The sequence below is a fragment of the Triticum dicoccoides genome, unplaced genomic scaffold, assembly GCF_002162155.2.
Source record: "Triticum dicoccoides isolate Atlit2015 ecotype Zavitan unplaced genomic scaffold, WEW_v2.0 scaffold161570, whole genome shotgun sequence".
Lineage (NCBI taxonomy): Eukaryota > Viridiplantae > Streptophyta > Magnoliopsida > Poales > Poaceae > Triticum > Triticum dicoccoides.
This window is the reverse complement of record NW_021215578.1, coordinates 1-1055: the sequence shown is the minus strand read 5'-3', so window position 1 is coordinate 1055 and position 1055 is coordinate 1. Positions and strand designations below refer to the sequence as shown.

The following is a 1055-nucleotide window of genomic DNA, read 5'->3' as shown; positions in this document are numbered from 1 at the left end:
AAGCAAAATTGAGGTCTGTGAGAAAGTTCATTGTTCAGACCAATTATATTTTTTTTTGCCACGAGCTCCTCAGATGTCCAGACACGATAAAATTTGGTACGGACATCGCACACTCCAATATCTTTCATGTAAAAATATTTCAGAATTTTTAAATCTTTTTAGTTTTTTTTAATTTACTGTTCACCAGGAGGAGCCGAGCCCGGGAAATGAATATTCGCTCAGAGTGATAGTATTTTGTTAAGCGTAGGTCAAGAGGAACATTTTTGTCAGTACATGGTGCGCGTACCCTCCTACATGCTGGATCTGTCTCGTGCCAGTTTTTGGCGAGAGCGGGTTATGGGGCGCCTTCGGTGTCCACGTCGACGTGAGCCCACCGCCTCCCTCCCTCCACGTACAGCTCTATCTCGTCGTTCACGTGGCCACGGCCGCGTCCACCGGCAACCTCCTCACGGCCGCTATAAAATGCGCGCCTGCGCGTTCACAATAGGCACAGCAACGCAACATCAGCCAAGTGTCATCACCATCGTTCTAAACTAGCGAGCAGCACCTTCTCTAGTTCTCTTCCTGCGCTAGCTTTTCTCTGCCTCGAGTAATGGCGACCATGGTGACTTTGAGCTCCTTCGCCGTCGTCGGCCGGTCCGCCGCCCGTTCTCCGGTGGTGGCCCCGCGCCGGCGCGCCCTCGTCGTCAGGGCCCAGGCCGAGGTGAGCTTTCACGTCACGCACTCAACTGTTTCGGATGCTGGCTGGCTAGTGTTACTTCAAGACTCGATCTCAATGTAAAATTGTTTGTGTATGCGCAGCCTGACATGGACTCAACCAAGGAGACGACGAGCGCGTCGACCTCCTCATCCCCACGCACGAGCCCTGCCCCGACCCCGATCCCGGCAGCACCCAAGCCCATGACCAAGAAGGCCAACCCCTCGGTCTGGGACGCGCTGGCCTTCAGCGGCCCGGCGCCGGAGCGCACCAACGGCCGGCTGGCCATGGTGGGATTCGTGGCGGCGCTGTCCGTTGAGGCGGCGCGCGGCGGTGGGCTCCTCGACCAGGCCGGCAG

At 56.5% G+C, this 1055-nt stretch overlaps 1 protein-coding gene across 1 annotated transcript; it reads left to right on the top strand.

Moving 5' to 3' along the window:
- Positions 1-495: 495 nt before the first annotated feature.
- LOC119344267 (high molecular mass early light-inducible protein HV58, chloroplastic-like) lies at positions 496-1050 on the top strand (the record flags this gene model as incomplete). Its single annotated transcript, XM_037614786.1, has 2 exons — positions 496-703; positions 802-1050. Coding segments are annotated over exons 1-2 (360 nt in total), but the record flags the coding sequence as incomplete, so codon positions are not given.
- Between the last annotated feature and the right edge of the window lie 5 nt (positions 1051-1055).